At 35.6% G+C, this 16311-nt stretch overlaps 1 protein-coding gene across 1 annotated transcript in view; it reads left to right on the forward strand.

Annotated features, from left to right (window-relative positions):
* Positions 1-16311, forward strand: part of LOC129350882 (endothelial PAS domain-containing protein 1-like) — a 43492-nt gene that overhangs the window by 19010 nt on the left and 8171 nt on the right. Inside the window, exon 2 of the mRNA XM_055018998.1 lies at positions 11663-11853. Within this exon, the coding sequence (XP_054874973.1) occupies positions 11663-11853 (191 nt within the window). The remainder of the gene's footprint in view (positions 1-11662; positions 11854-16311) is intronic.

A 16311-nucleotide genomic window follows, 5' to 3' on the forward strand; every position in this document is an offset into this window, starting at 1 on the left:
TGGTGGTGGGCGAACAAATAACTATCATGCAAAATATGAATACAGAACATGTAGTTTGTTTCTAGCAAAAATCCAGCAAGAAAGCAAATATATTTTGGGAATTAGAGTGAATAATGTGCATTTTGCCTATTTATTCTTTCAGAACAGAGAAAAAACAACCACATAAAGCCAGAGTTTTCCCAAACTATTGGAAATAATTCTTTAAATCACACGTCTCTGCAGCAGGAAGCTTCAAAACCATTTAAAATGACATAAAAATAGTTCTTTCTACATCTATAAATCAGATTGCATGAATAAATTAGGTGTAATTCTTCATTTCTCCTCTTTAATGTCTATAGTTTTAAATGGACGTACACGAGGCCAATTTTCTTGCATTAGAACCTGAGAAATGATGCAGTCAGCTAATCCCAAACAACACAGTCTATCTGGTTGCAGATGGGAACAGATGAAGCTTTGTGCAGCGCTGCAGGCCAGAACTGTATTAACAGCCTCATTACTGGCAGCAGAGACAGGAGCAGACACAATATGTCCCAGAGCTGCACATCTTTATTGTTTTGTTTTTGGTTTGTTCTCGCTGAGATTCGAACACGGGAGCTGCTCCGTTTGCGTCATCGCATGTGAACGTTTGTGCACATGTTTCCCCTGAAGCTCCGGCTGCAGCCGCAGACTGACGAGTTAATCACAGAGAGTGAGAGAGGCGACTGGAAAAGCTGTGGGGTTTGTGGAGGGAGAAATGAGCGACTGGTGAGGATGCTTGCTGTCACGACGTCTTCCCTCCACAGCAGTGAAGTCGGTCTATTTTGCCCAGGAGCAAAGCTGCAGGTATTAAAAAGACAAAGAACTCAGGCTGGGCCGCATTGTTTGGATGTGAAGGAGCCTGTTGGGCGGCTTGACGACTGACTGATGGCTGCCAAACCAGTTGTTAGACTTCAGTACAAGTCGTAAACGCCGGCGACACCTAATAATTAGAGCGTCAAAGGGGAATTTATAGTCGGCTGGGTTTAAAGCTTGGAACTGTGGAAGCATTAAATGACAAATTACTGCCAACAGCAGTTAATTTGTAGTTACACGTTCAACACAAAGAATCGCAAATTGTAATTGCTGTGTAAACAGACATGAAATATGATTTTATTTTTATTTTCAGCATCTTTTTTTATGACTAAATAATTCCAGTTTCTCTTTTTTGCCATTAGCTTGATCAATAATAAGTGTTTCGCCATGAAAATCATCACTTCTTGCTGATATTTTAAGTGAAAAGTCAACAAAAAAATAAGAATAATACAGTTTAAGGTGCAAAAATCTGCAAACATTTTGATGATGTTTGCATTAATGTCAAACAGCACTGACTGCAGATTACAACTGCAAAGAAAAAAAATAAAGCTGGATATATGGATAGAATACATTTATAATTTGGAAATTACAAATAAATACATATTTTTTTTAGTAAAACCATCAATTTGCTGCTGAAATTGCAAAAAGCCACTCTCTGAGACTTTACTGACGAAGTCTAACCTTGAAGTTTGAACCGATATATGAGCACATCGTAGATCTCACTGTGATTTGAGGAAATAATGGATGAACTCTGTTGCTATCCGGTCACTGGGTTAGCAGTTACCTCACAGATCTGGATCGAATCTTAGGAAAAGCTGCAGCTAATTTCATTAACAGTTAAATTGCAGATTATTTTCTTGATTTGTCAGTTAGTTGTTTGGCTACAAAATATCTTAAAGACCAGTTTTTCAGATGTCCGATGATGGTCCCACGTGACGTACATTTTGTGATTTGCCCGATATTGCGAGAGTACTTGTGGACCAGTGTGCAGATGCCAGAGTGCAGCCCAAAATGTGTGGACATAATCCAATCAGACAAGAAAGCTGTAACACAGTATGTCCATGTGTGTATCTGCAAGGGAGTACAATCCAACTGACATGTATGCAATATACATTAAAATACATTTTTACATTTGAAGCGTCTAATGACAACAATTTGAGGTATTTTTGCTTGAAAATTCATGCTTGTTGGTATCCACTGATATCAAACAGTTTTCTGAAAGGTATAGTGACTAGTGCTGTCACAGCCTGCCTACGTATATCAATGCAGATGCTAAAAGATAGCACAGCAGGAGCTGAAACAACAGGAAAAGTAAAGTAATATTAGATGACAGAACATGAAACTTAATTTTCTGAATTTGTTTGAGAAACTGATCAACATTTTTTGACGATGAGATTTGAAGTTTTGTTGAAGATGCAAAAAGAAGCCATTAAACCAGAGCAGTGAAGAAGAGCACTCAGAGAGGGCAGTACTCTGCAAAAGCTGTTCATTCCCCCATATGGCGTTGTCAGAAATGCAGCATTTGTTTGAAATGCAGCATTTGTTTATTAGTTATCGATGATCAGAAATCACAGTAGCATAGAATGTGGTCGTTTTAATATAGATGAACCCACAAACAATGTTGCGCTGAGCACAGGTGTGTGTTATGCATGTGTACGTTATGTACAGATATCGAATTGTGGAACATAAATATATAGCAGGCAGTGAGAATTGATGGGACTCGGAAACACCCCCACAATTTAATCAATTGTTCCTTGTATCATTTCCGACGGGTAAGTCGAAAAATAATGTGTTCATGCATTTTCACGTCCAACCACAACTGTAAGAACTCTTTATTAGGTTCAGCACTTTATGCCTGTGCTCCTACAATCCTTGCAGAGATCCATGCAGCAGTACTTTAGTGCACATTTTAATCGCCTGCTTTCACTCTTTCAAATGTCTAATAGGACAAAATTCTGACATTTTATACCCAAAAGGTCAAAGGTCCAGTCTGGACAGACATGGATGTAAACTGCAGCTTGTTTGACTTGTTGATCCAAACAACAAAGAGGTGGAAATTCTGGTTTAGTCAGTGCAGTAATTAACTTTAAGTACCTAAGATAAAGTTAAAAAACCTCCTGGCTAAAATCTGGAAATACCAGATCTGAGAGCGAATGAACAAGTCTTCAGAGAAGATACATAAGTAGTCACAAAAATGTCAAAAATGTCATTGTCTCATGTGAAATTAGTCGTAAAATTAAAGTGTTGTGTTGTTTTTTAGCTTTCACTTGCTTGGACTTTAAGGCTCGCACTACCAGCTAAAAAGAGAAAACCAAATCAGTTCATTAGCGTGTCAGAATCTGATGGTGAGAAAAGTTTGCATGTCACAATGAAAAGTGCACTAGAAACGGTTGACAAAACACTGCAGATCAGGATTCCGTGTCATTTGTAAGGTTTTTCAGTTTTCTTTTACGTGCCACACTGTTGAGCCCATGTTTATTTTTTATTCCATTTTTCATTCCTGAATAAAGTGGCATCGCTGTAGAGTAATTTCAAGCAGTTCTCCTCATCCAGTGGGAGTCAGACTAAACCACCCAGACATGTGACTAGCTGTGGTTTAGAGTGATGGTCTGACTTCTCTCACTGACGTTTCAGAATCCCAGCTATGTATTCTCTACCTGCCTCTCACTCTGCTTCTGTCTGGCTGTTTCTGCCGGCTTTAATGCCCGAATCTGAGCCCACAGCGTCGCATTAAAGAGCTGCAATAACAAAACAGGATCCTTGTCGACACCAGCAGGTATGCAGAGGGCCTTTCAGGGCCGCCGTGTTTGCGTGAGTGCAGGTTGATGAAAATAGCCAGCAGCCCGCACCGGCCCGGCTCAGGTTGCTATTCTCACCGCTCTAAAAGCAGCATCAAGATGTGCCAACCAATCAGAGCAGAACAAAGCACGTTATCTCGGCTTTTACATCACTTTCTGGCAGCGGCAGAAAGCAGAGTGACTCGTGTGATGTTGCTGCGTCTCCGTGTTTTGTTGTTAGGATCATTTCTGTCTTCAGAGGTCACCCGGCTGTTTGTGGTCTGTTTGGCCTCCAGTTTGTTTGTTGGTCTCCGTGTATCAGTGTGAAGCTGAAGGGCAGAATCTCAGGCAGCTGAGAGGACACCAGGGACGAGCGTTAACTTCCAAAGATCTTTTTAATCATCACGAGACCCGGCTGCTCTCATATCTCTAACTGGCCACAGCTGAAGCGGCTTAATATTAGCGCCATTATTTATGAATGACTGGGAGTGAGGAGGTGGCTGCTGTGAGAAGACAGACAGGCAGACTCACGTTGAAATATTTAATATTTATGTGAATAAATAGTAAAAATCATCACCAAACAGTTTTATAGCTCATAATATAAATGCAAAATGATAAAATCACTCATCTGAGTGAATAAATGCCCTAAAAACACAAATTTAAAGGATTAGCAAAACATTTTTAGGAAAATGCAAAAAAATTTAATGCAAAATAACAGAAAAATCACTTCTGTCAGTGACTAAATGCACTAAAAGCACAAATCTGAAAGAAATTTAAAGGATTAATTAAGGATTGTTTTTTTGGGGGGGAAATGCAAAAAAAATGCATTAATAAAAATGCAAAGAGAAAATTGAACAAAATTTAAACTGACTTCTCTGGGTGAATAAATGCACTGAAATCATAAACCTGAAAGACATTTAAAGGATTAGTGAAACATTTGTAGGAAAATGCTAAAAAAAAAAAAAAAAAAAAAAAAAAAAAAAAGCATGTGAAATAACAGAAAACCGACTTCACTGGGTGAATAAATGCATCAACAATGCAAACCTTAAAGAAGTTTAAAGCGTTACTGAAAGATTTTTCATATAATGCAGTAATGTCAATGCAAAAAACACAATAAAACAATAGAAAACTAACTCCTCTGGATGAATAAATGCACTAAAAACACAAATCTCAAAGAAATTGAAACATTAATGAAATATTTTTAAGAAAATGGAAAAAAGTAAATGCATTAATGTCATTGCCAAAACTAAATTTTAAAAAAGAAAATCGACTCATGCATGTGAATAAATGCGACAATCCCCCACAAACACATTTGTGGGGGATTTTCACCATTTTTGTGCAGATTTGTATGTTTTTTTTCAATAATAGAGGAGAAAAGCAGTGAATTCTCTGTGCAGATTTTATCTGGGAAAAAATAAGGGCTTTTTTCTTGAGTAGATGCACTCAGTTACCTCTGACTTGTGCTTTTTGTTGGTGGGTTTTTAAAATATTTTTCAAACGCCCTTGCAGTCAGACTTTTACTATTTTGCACAGATTTTAAGTTTTTTTTACAGAAATGGTGGAGAAAAGCAGTGATTTCTGTGCAGACTAGATGCACTCGGTTACCTCTGACCCGTCGTGTCTGTTTGTGACCGTGAACGAAGCGACTCGCTGCCCTGCTGCAGCGCTCAGACTCCCATTGTTTCGCATCCTAAGCAGTCTGCAGGGACCTGCAGCAACAATAGCTGCACACTATCAGAGTGGCACAGAGGACGAACGCTGGAGCTACTGGAAGTCAACTCTTCCAGTTGGCTTGGCCAAGTGGAAGCCGTGGGCATCTGTCTGTCTGTCTGTCTGTCTGTCTGTCTGCAGCTCTGCAGTAATGAGGGTTTCTGTGATCGTCAGTGGAGGTTAATGAGTTCAAAGCTCAGAGAGACGAGCAGACGACTCGCTGATGGACCAACTGGATGAGATAAGATAATGCAGCTTCTGTGCTCTGCCTTTCCTGTTAATTGTACGTTATCTTTGCCTTAATGTGCGTTTGTACGTCCGACTGTGTGGTTCATGTGTTGCTCAGAGGTCTGGGTTGTGCGGTTTTCAAATTTAAGCCACCGAAAATGATGATGTTCAGATGAAACGGATGATTTTCATCTACTCGTTTTGTGCCTCCTTGTTCAGTTTAAAGTCAGACAGGAGGAAAGAAAGTAGAACATATTCCCCTTTAAGAAGCTATTGTCAGTTATGTCACAACACAACAATGGCTCGTGTCAAGTTGGGGTTGGATGAGTTTTACTGTGTTTTATTAAAAATCAAACTTGTTTTTTGTTTTTTTAAAGAATGAGACTCAAGATGTTTCTTTTGGCTTAATTGAATGCAGAAAAGTGTATTTTATGCTTTAGGAGAACAGTTTTCATCAAAGATTACACTAAAAAAATCAGAAAACAGCTGAGTGAAGAGAACAATTGTTGGTTTTTTGCGTTTTTTTTTCATTATAGTTTCATATTTATTGAAGTAATAAAACTGAGGATGAAACTCTTATTCACGCTCTGCATAAAGAAAATAATTCTCCAAGTAAAAGTAATTTAGAATCAATATTCAATGTTTAAATTACACATGAAAAAGCATTAACACAGTAGAAAAAGAACATCAGTATTTATTCCTATTTAACAGAAGGTTAAAGTGTTGATAAATTTGTGCAACCTAATGAAGTTGAGATTCTTTAAAGAACATAAAAGGTGAAAGCAGTTCTTCCCAGTTCCAAATGCTTTGTTTTATTGTCCAAAATTATAGAAATGTGCAACACGATTAACACATTTCCATTAAAATGTCTTTTACTGCACAGTGGAGAAAACGTGAGGTTTCAGGTCAATCATCTGTATCAGTCTTACATTATTGGTAGATTCATCCAGACAGTAAAAGTGAGATTTCAGAGTCATCAGGTTCATATCTGATCTGTAACTCAGAGCAACGTGAGCATTGAATGTGTCAAAGAGAACGACTCGGCCCGTTTCCAACACCGACTCTCTGACCTCCAGAAACAATCCAGAACTTCATGGTGCTGAAAGATGAACGATTGAAAATACCTGTGAAATGTTCTCTGTCAACATGCTCCATTGATTTTCATACAGAATTCACCTCCGGCAGCCAAAACATGATTAATGTCTTTATGATTATCTTCAATTGAGTCAAAAAAACAAAGCAGTGTTGAAAAAAGGCCCAAAACATGAGTGATTTTTCAATATTAGAGCAGAAAAACAATCCTGGTCTGGATTTAACTTCTGCACGAGAGATTAAAAAAAAAATTAAAAATACCAGAAAATATGATGCAGATGGTATTTAATTAAATGTTCCTGCACTTTTATAGATTTATGTAAAAATGCAGCCATATTCTAACAATCTTAAACAGCTTTTATAACCCCAAATAATGAAAAACTTAATATTTCTGATGCCAAAAAACTACCATCTAAATATGTATATTTAAAGATATTTACTATATAATTTGTTGTGTAATTTTTAAAAATAAATTTTTTTTGGTTTGTTTTACTTTTTTATTAAGACCAAAAATTTGTCCTTAAATTCTAAAATATATTTAATGAACTACAATTTGTTATACATTGCTGCATTTAAATAAATACTTCCAATCCATTTAATGGTAAATTACTGCATGCTTTTTATATTAATTTTATTTATTTTTGATTACTGATGATGCAGGTCAACATTTTTTAAAAAAATCTGTAACTAACTTTTATTATTATTATTATTATTATTATTATTATTATTATTATTATTATTGTTGTTGTTGTTGTTGTTTTTGTTGTTATTATTTCGAACTGTATTTTTTTTCCTTGATTTCTGAAATATATTTAATGGACTACAATTTGCCTTTGAAAAAATTGTCCTGGTCCATATAAATGCAACTATATAATCAAGTTATTGGGGATTTTTTTGTGTGTTTTAGTGCTTTTTGCATTTTTAAAATGTTAAATATAGTTGATAGACCTCAATTTTGGACCATAAACAATATTATTTATGGAGTTTTTCTGCATTTCACAGCAGGTTTTATGCATTTTAAAAAAAGAAAATATTGTAATTTACATGCAACTACAATAAAACCTGATTTTTGGTTCAGCTCTATATAAATACAGTTTATTTTTGACATGTCTAGTTCCAATATTAAGCAAGAAATCACGTATTTTCCTGTAAAGTGATGTAGTTAATGTACAATAATTAACTGTTTAAGGAAATTAAAAAGGTGTGACTGTAAAAATCTGGTAAAAATAACTGGATATTAGTGGAAGTTGTGTAATGTGTAGTTTGTTTAATGCATTTGCTGTTGTGTGTCATTTGTGGACCCAAAACACCCTCAGGTGACATTTGTCTGACATTTTACTATTGTGTTTTGTAACAGCAAAGGGTTTTAACTTTCTATGTGGGCGGAAACAGAAACATTCTGGCGTTTTCTGGTGTTTGACCTTGTAGCAGCTTGAAAACATAAAAAGAGAAATGATATCTGAACTTTAAATGATGCGACACAACCTGTTTGTTCTAAACTCGCTGCATTTCGTCGCTTATTTAATTTAATATCTGTGAGTCTCTTTAACCTGCACACGTTTCCGTTAACCTCCTTTACTTTGTGTTTTTTAATGCCGCTCTGTCCCAGTTTTTTTCCCTTCTGCTCCTGCATGTTGTAGTTTTTTCAGAGAAGTGATCAGCTTTGATAAACTGCATGACGTCATTAATTCAATCTGTTGTTTTCATCTTGGAGGTGAAGAGCAGAGATGTTCAGAAGTTTCTCATGTTAGCTCGTTTTTTTTCTTTTGGTTTTAGTCACGTCTAAGAGACTATCTGGTTGCTGGTAATCGCTCTTGCTGCTGTTGTTTTATTTTAGGTCATCTCAGGCCCTGAGAAATTCACATCCCAACAGCAAAAATGTAAAATATAGCTCTAAAGTTGGATTTCTTTTCAGGTTAAACATCTCATTTTAACATGAAATATGGATTTTATCACTGAAGTACAATTTTTTTCCTTTGTATTTCAGTGAGAATGCATCAAACATATGCTAGTATCATTATCCTAAAACAAAACAAGGCTAAAATTATTAGTAATAATGATGTTTTATTTCCTAAAAAATATATAGAATAAATGTTAAAATCATGGGATGTCACAGGGATATGATCATCTCACTGTTGTTGTAATAGTTCTATAATAATAATATCCACAATAATGATAATTATATCAATAATGATTTTAATAATAGTAATTATTGTTGTTCTAATAAACCATTTTAAAAACAATGACAAAAACAACCGTGACAAAAAAAATAATAGTAATACCAACAAAAACAAAAGCACTGTTTATTTAGAGAATATTTTTTAAAAATCTGTTAAAAAATGCTTCACAAGGCAACCAACAAAAAAAAAAAAACACAGTTTATCTGATTAGTCATAGATTATTCATTAATGGCTTTATTTTTAACAAAACACCCTCAGTAATAACACTTTTCCTTTTTCTTTTCATAATAAAGTGAACAAAATGTCACATTGACATCTAGTTTTTCAACAATCTGTTGATTTTTCCACCTTTTGCTGTAATTAAGCAGAACAGAAGTGTGATTAAAACTGTACCATCAGCTACACTTTAATTTACTGTTCCTGCATGTTTGTTTCTGAAGGCAGCAGGTTTAAAAATGATGATTTATAGGCAGCTTAAGGCTCATTAACTTTATATTTATGATCATGTTAGTGTTTATAAACCCTTATCTTGTGTTTATTCTTTATTCTTGAGTTGCTGTTGTTGTACAATTCTGTATAGAGAGCGCAGATAAATAAATGTGAACAAAAGCCAAACTCCACGTGTGATTTCCTAATCAAGATGGTGTGAGGACTGAAATTTGTCAGAAAATGAGTCACTTTATTCGAGAACACAGAAAAACAAAGCATATTTCTGCTTGCTGACATAATCTGCCCACCTCTAGTCATGTTTTTAGGTTGGAAGTTTGCTAAACAAAGTGACTCCATGACAAGATTTTCTGATTACAGTTTGATTTCTGGAATAGATATTTGTATTTTTGTGTCCGAAAAGTAAAAAAAAATCACCCGTCTGTGCGTCTCTAAGCATCTTAAAGTTTCTTTGCCGTCTATTAAAAGCAGTTTTCCTCGTGTGTGTTGCCGCTGCTGGACTTCAAACATCCTCCTCCGTTTCCAAAGTTCACATTAAAGTAAAAAATAGTAAAATAATTGAATTTAAATAATTAAATAGTAGAAAGAGGGTTGGTTGAGATGTTTCTGCAACAGTACAAACGTGTTTTAATTTGATTCTGCTGATGGAAACTTTTCACACGGGAGGTGAAGGGAAAAAGCAGTTTCACGTCATGTTTGTGTTGTTTCTTTTTGTATTTTTAGCTGGTGTACTTTGTGCGGAAACTATTTTTCTTTCCATGACTCTGCAGCATTTTTGATGCGCAACTTAAACCAGCTCAACGGCAAACTATGAGGCTGACTTTAAGCTGCATCTTAGGCTAAATAATCCTCTTCTTCTGAGACTTTACAGCAAAACTAAAGCAGAAAATTGCAGTAAATGAGCTTTCAAACTGAAAAAAGGAGAGGTGTCAAACTCATTGTAGTAGCAAAGTGCAGCAAGTTCATAAGTAGTGAAATTGTGCAAAAAAAAATGTTTTAAAAAAATGTCTGTTACAGTCCGTTGTGATGTTTTGTTGTAGCTTCATTAGATCATTGCACAACTATATTTTGACGACAGTAGTTAGTCATAGAGGCGATGAGGTTATTAATTCCATTAGATGTGTGGGCTGGAATATTAAAATGATCAGAGTCAGTGTGAGTCGGCAGAAAACTTCCCTCGCTTCCCTGTATTTATACTAAAGGACTCTTTGTGTTTTAACCTTTGAGAGAATCTCTGTGAAACTAAGCTCAGATTTAACGAGTCACATGAGGTTTTATGACGCTTTCAGTGTCAGAGTTGATGTCAAAGAGTGAAATCTGGGAAAACTCCGGACAGCGAGTTCATTCATATGAAGCGTAATTATCAATAAATAGCTTCCAAACTCGGGTCAACCTGAGCAAATAGATTTCCAGGAAGAAAAATGTGGACATTTATAACATGAAGCATAAAAAAACCATCAGGAAACCAGCTGATTTTTATCTTGTCGCTGTTTCCCTGTCTGTGTTTTTGGTATTTCCTTTTTTTTTTGGGTTTAATTTGTCTCCAGACTATGCTGCTGTCTAATAGGGAAATATGAAGTATAATTATCAACAAACAACTTCTGTACTAAGCAAACAGATCTCCAGGTATAAAAAAAGAAATTTGTTTCTCACTTTTTGGTCTTGTTTTTGTCGTTTGTCCGCTTTTTTGTCGCCTGTGCTTTTTGTCTTATTTTTATCATTTTGCGTTTTGCTTTATTCGTTGTTTTGTGTATTGTTTGTGTCGTTTTATGTGTTTTTTTGTCTACCTTGTGGTGTTTGTCTACTTTTTTTGTAATTTTGTTTCTCGCTTTTGTCATGTCTGGTCTCATTTGTGTAATTTCTGTAATTTTTGGTCTCTTTTTCTGTCTTCTGTCCATTTTTTGTTGCTTTGTAACTTTTTGCTCTAATATTTTGTCTCTTTTTTGTTTTGTTTCATGTCATTTGTCTAATTTTTTGTTGTTTTCTGTCTCGTTTTTGTCATTTTGTGTCTCATTTTTGAATATTTTGTCTTGGATTTGTTGTTTTTTGTATTTTTTTTTTTTTGTCATTTAGATTATAAACTAAAATACTATATCATTCAGTTCCAGATAGCTGTCACTAGATGTTTTGTTCCTTTGTAGAAACACTGTGATCTGTAAGTTGTGGAGTTGTGGTTATTTATAGGTTATTATACTGTGATTTTCCTGGTCCAAACCACAGGAGATCAAACTGGACACCCCTGAACTAAAATGAGCTTGACACCACTGCCATAAATCATCAAACGAACAAAACATGGAAAAGCTGCAAGCTCTCCATTTTACAGATATTTTACTACTTTTCCAGGTAAAAAAAATTGAACTCCTAATAAAACTTGCCTTGTTTGTGTTTTTGTTGCAGGAGCAGCTCGGAGCGGCGTAAGGAAAAGTCTCGGGACGCGGCTCGATGCAGACGCAGCAAAGAAACGGAGGTTTTCTACGAGCTGGCGCATCAGCTGCCGTTACCACACAGCGTCAGCTCCCACCTGGATAAGGCCTCCATCATGAGGCTGGCCATCAGCTTCCTGCGCACACGCAAGCTGCTCGCCACAAGTACGACAAAGCACGCACAAAAACATGCCAATTCTGTCCACAAACAATATGCCAGTCCCCTCAGATCACACGGATCAACGCGTCCGTCGGTATGTTTGTCCGACTGTCTGGTAAAGGAGGATCTCGTCGGCCTCCTTCATGTCGTCTCGGTTAAAATTAGAAGCCGAGGAACAAACAGGCGGCCCTATTGTTCTGCATGAGATCAGAGACTTTAACGTCAGAGGTCAAAACACACACACAAAAAAGTTTATTTTTCCATTAAAAAAGTTGAGTTCACACAGCCGAGGATTGTCCTTAAACCTCCTCAAGTCAAACATGTCAGCCTTCTTTAAACTGAACCTTTTAGCTCTGTTATAACGGCAGCATTTTAATTTGGTTGTGCAGAAAACCTGGATTTCTACCAGATCTGCAGCGTATCATTTAAAAGCAGCTGAACAGTAACTGGCAGCTCAGCAGCTCATTGTATGAACAGAATACCAGCGCGACAGGAAAGTCTTTCACTTAATGCAAGAGCTGAATCTTATCTGTAAACCATTACGCCGCCGCCTGGCATTTTAATCTGCCATCATTCTTCTCTTATGTAAGTTTTGATGTTCTATTTATTGCTGCTGAATTTTTCATTCTTTTTTAAATGAAGTGCTTTGCATTGTTTCGCGGAGGAAGCGGCGATGTATACAGTCAGCGCTTCCTTAAACAAAACCTGCTTCCCATTTCTTTTGATTAATAGACCGTCATTAATCAGTGAATTAATAAATCACTTCTTTATTTTTGCAGCGGCTCCGAGAACTTTACAGCTAAAAGTAGAAAAACAAAGAAAGATTACATGAAAATTTAAAAGCTGAATAGGAAATTGTCCAAATTTATCACATTAACATTAATAAACTATGATAAATAGCTATAAGTTACAGAAAAAGTTTATTTGCTGCTCATGGCGCATTTTTACTCACTGTGGGCTCATTTTTCACTACAGTATAAAGTCCTGCACCTCTGTGGAAACAGAACAACCACTACTAGAAGGAGAAATAACTCAGAAATGTCTTTTGTGCAGCATAACTCATTCATAACGCCATAAATCAGAAAAACAAAGGAAAAACAAACAATGTTGAATTTCTTTGGTTATTAATTTTACAACAGAAAAAAAATAGAATCAACATATACCTAATTTTTTTCCAAAGTTCCTCACAGTTTTTACAAATACTGGGAAATAAAATAAGGCTTTTTATACTACAGACATTTTACTAATTAGATTTTAAACTTGTCTTTATACTCGTCTCCTATCGGTCCTGTGTAAACACTGCCTGCAGTTCAACCTCAAAGTTCCTGCATTTTTCTCGCATCACTGTTGGTCGCAGTTGAATCACTAATGGCTTCACAGGTGCACCAAGGAACACAGAATGTTTTGTGTTTTGCAGAATCTTGTTAGAGCTAATTGCTTGTTTTTGGCACATTTTTAAATGAGACATGTCGAATGAAATTATTTCAATGTGTCATGATTTATAACTTAGATTTTTTCTTTTTTATACAGTCTGGTGCAAAATGTTTATTTTTTTACAAGTTTATATACTAGACATATAGATTAAATTGACTTTTTTAATACAATATGACAGTTTTAAGCTTAAATTTGATTAAAAATCTCTATTCTGCTGCATCTCATGTATGATTAGTTCAAGGACCTTCGGAAAGTTGCACAAACAGAAATTGTCTAACCTAAAAGTTTCTGCATTTTTGTCGCGTCACTGTTGGTCACAGCTGAATCACTAATGGCTTCACAGGTGCACCAAGGAACACAGAATTTTTTGTTTTTTACAGAATCTTGTTAGAGCTAATTGCTTGTTTTTGGCACATTTTTAAATCTGACGTTGAATAAAGTGTCATGATTTATAGCTCAGATTTGGTTAATGTATTCCTTTTATATAGAATATGGTGCAAAATGTAAATTTTTTTGCAAGTTTATAAATGAGACGTAGATTAAATTGTTTTTTTAATGCAATATGACAGTTTTAAGCTTAAATTAGACTAAAAGTCCAAATTCAGTTGCATCCCATGTATGATTAGTTCAGGGACCGTTGGAAAGTCGCAGCTGTCTTTACTTTTCTTGTCTCACAAACTTGCCAGTGTGTTTTGAAATACATTTTGGTTTACAAAAAAAAAATACAAAAGCAAGAAAAAAGCTCACAGTGATATCTAGTCTTGCTGATAGTTTCAGTTTCAAATTCCAAGATTTTGAGATATCTGCTTGTGAAACATCAGCTGCCGCCCAAACAACACGACGGAGGTTATAAAACTGAGCAGCTTAACATCCAGACAGATGTGTGCAGAGAGGAGGAGATGTGGAGGTCAGTGAGGAGGATGAGGAGGATGAGGAGGAGGTAATGAGGGTGAGAGGGGAGGTGAGGACGGGGGAGATCCGTGAGATGCGGCGGCAGATTGAGCGTTATCGGTCGCGTCTGATTGCTCCGTGATGGCAGCTCAGATTAGAGAGGAAGCTCAGAGCTCTGCCCATCGTCGGGCCGCTGCTGGCGTTGCCCCGCTAGCCATAACACCCCACCGCCTTGGCACCAAACATGCCGCCGTGCACGCTCACATGCATGCCCCCGCACACACCGACGCGCTGCATATGCATCAGAGAGCACATATGCAAGCAGGGAACACCTCGGTTATGTAACTCTGAGCCTGAAGAGCTCAGAGAGGTGATTAAAGGTGTTTCCCTCTGAGGTTACACTGGATCAGAAACACTGTGGAACATCTGAATTACAGATATTATTGAATCAAGCTGCAGGACTGGAAACTCGTCCCAACACTTTTTGGAAACTTTTCTAAACCAGAGGATCAAATATTATTCTCATATCTTCCTCATTTATTCTCTGACCTGCTTTAATGTCCAGTGGAAGCATAAAATAGCATACAATCCTGTGTCTCTTATGTAACCACACTTCAGTGATTAATCATGCAAACGTTTGTTTTTTACCAAATATTTTCATCCGAAAGGGATAAACTGAGAATTAGCTTCCTCACCATTCTGAGAATATACATCTTAGCTCTATTATATAGTTAAAAAGAAGCTTACAGAAGCTGGATTAGTGAAGTTTTTTTTAGTTTTATTGTGTCTAGAATGACATTATTAGGATCATCTTTAGTTATTGTTCAAGATATTTATGTTCATATGATGATTCATTTTAAAGACCAGCAACAAAAAAGAAAACCAAAACTAATCAAGATCCAAATGAATGAAAAAATATCAGTTTAGTCCATGGTAAATATATTTAACCAAGAAAACCACTAAAACACTCTAATGCACTTTATTGCAACCTAAACAGTCTTAATGGCAAGTTAAGATTCTATATTATTATACTGTTATATGCTGGAAGAGCTCATTGTATCCATAAAAATATAAAACTTCATTTTTAATTCTAGAATCTTAACAGAAAAACTATTATAGAATTTATATTAAAATATATGATTATGTTATATATGCATAAATATTGTTGCTTCATTATCTGTTTTTAACTCCTACTTTGTTGCAATAGTGAGATTTAGTGTCTCCCAGGTTGTTTCCTAACATCATTTAGAGGCTATGAACTCATCCTGTATTTTCTCCTCCCAGATCAGAGGCTGGATGATGTTATCAAGGTTTTATTTCCACACCCTGAACGTCGTCCTTTCAAGTTCTCTGTTTGAAACCGACTCAAGAATAGCTTTCTTACAAATCAAAGAAATACCTCAATTGATTAAAGATGCACTTACTTAAGTACGTAGACTTTGATATTTATGGCTCTTTAAATTGAGTGATTCTAAAACAATTTATTAAAGCTAAATTAGCTGGTGCAGGTTGACCTGTGTTGTTTTGTTCTTAAAAATCACTTTAAAAAGACTGAAAACATTGGAAAGAAAAAAATAGCTGGTGACCAATATGTATTTTTAACTGTTGATGCTGGAATTTTATTTTATTTTATTTTATTGATGGACAGCCCCAAGTTTCAATGTTGCTGAAGTTCATAGAATACATGCAGAGTTTTAAAATTAAATACCATTATTTCATAAAAAGATGGAAAACATTGTCAAGACATAAGTAGCTGGTGACCAATGTATATTTTTAGCTGTTGATGCTGGAATTTAATTAAATTATTTTTTTTTATTTATTAATGTACAACTCTGAGTTTTGATGTTCATAGAATGCATGCAGAATTGAAAAATTAAATACCATTATTAAAAAGAAACTAAACGATTTTTTTAAAATGTAGGAATTAATTATAGCATCAGTGGATGATGGCTGATATAAAATGCCGACATCACATTGTTGCTGCTTTTGCTTTCAAGAAAATGTAGCAATTAAATAAGAAGACATTAGGCATAAAATTTCAAAATGTTTTCTTAGTCTCTGTTTGCTTAAGTCTGTCTGAAGTGCACTGATTTGAAATATGCAATATTATCAAATCATATCAGGTTAATTTCTATACA

Source organism: Amphiprion ocellaris, chromosome 16 (genome assembly GCF_022539595.1).
Source record: "Amphiprion ocellaris isolate individual 3 ecotype Okinawa chromosome 16, ASM2253959v1, whole genome shotgun sequence".
Lineage (NCBI taxonomy): Eukaryota > Metazoa > Chordata > Actinopteri > Pomacentridae > Amphiprion > Amphiprion ocellaris.